The sequence below is a fragment of the Histoplasma capsulatum genome, genomic scaffold (genome assembly GCF_000149585.1).
Source record: "Histoplasma capsulatum NAm1 scaffold_264 genomic scaffold, whole genome shotgun sequence".
NCBI classification, from domain to species: Eukaryota; Fungi; Ascomycota; class Eurotiomycetes; order Onygenales; family Ajellomycetaceae; genus Histoplasma; species Histoplasma mississippiense.
In genome coordinates, this window is record NW_001813718.1 from 1 (window position 1) to 906 (window position 906).

Sequence of the window (906 nt, forward strand, 5' to 3'; positions counted from 1 at the left end):
GAAGAAATCCAAGGCATTCACAGTTGTCAGTATAGAAATGGGCTCGGGGCGACATCTAGTCTGTCAGTAAAGACATCTGCCTTGTCAACGACAATCAAAGGTGTATGAACCTGTGGAGATCCTGCGAAGGGAAGAGAAGCCATTGAGCAAGATGTTCCAGGGTGGCCCAAGATGCTTTCAAAGCCTTTCAAGGTTAGCGTTAATTCACGAAGTTGTCGCTTCCATTCTTGCCATTTTTCCATGCTAATTTATTTCTGTTTCTAGGAATTTTACATTCCTGCGGAATCTTCTTCCGTCCATTTCTTACGAGCAACACTCTGCGTAGGCTGTTCTCGCGGCTTCGAGGTTGTCAGTCTGGAAACCACTGAAAGACAATCGCTGCTGGACCAGGCCGATACCTCCCTCGATTTCGTTGCTAGAAAAGAGAACGTAAAGCCCATCCATATTGAACGGATGAACGGCGAGTTCCTCCTTAACTATAGCGACTTCTCCTTCTTCGTCAACCGTAACGGCTGGAGGGCTCAGCCAGACTGGAGAATAGCGTGGGAAGGAAATCCTGTCGCGTTCGCGTTATCGTATCCATACATTCTCGCTTTCGAATCGAGCTTTATAGAAATCAGGCACATTGAAAGCAGCGAACTAATCCACGTCATGACGGGACGGAATATTCGGATGTTGCACTCGTCTACTAGGGAGGTAAGTTATTGTCAAATAAATTTATCTCCTTTTCTCTCTTTCCTCTATCTAGAACTATACTCTTTTTCTTTCTCTTGTTTTCCCCACTTTCATTTTGCCGAGGACGTTGTTTACCTAATGCCAACTTTTCTAGATTATTTATGCGTACGAAGACGAAGCAAGCGAAGATGTGGTGGCTAGCTTGGACTTCTGGAACAAACCCGCGTAAGC

General features: G+C 45.5%; 1 protein-coding gene across 1 annotated transcript; it reads left to right on the forward strand.

Annotated features, from left to right (window-relative positions):
- Positions 1-171: 171 nt before the first annotated feature.
- On the forward strand, positions 172-900 carry HCAG_09343 (predicted protein; the record flags this gene model as incomplete). Its single annotated transcript, XM_001535696.1, has 3 exons — positions 172-192; positions 265-696; positions 830-900. Coding segments are annotated over 3 exons (524 nt in total), but the record flags the coding sequence as incomplete, so codon positions are not given.
- Positions 901-906: the final 6 nt, after the last annotated feature.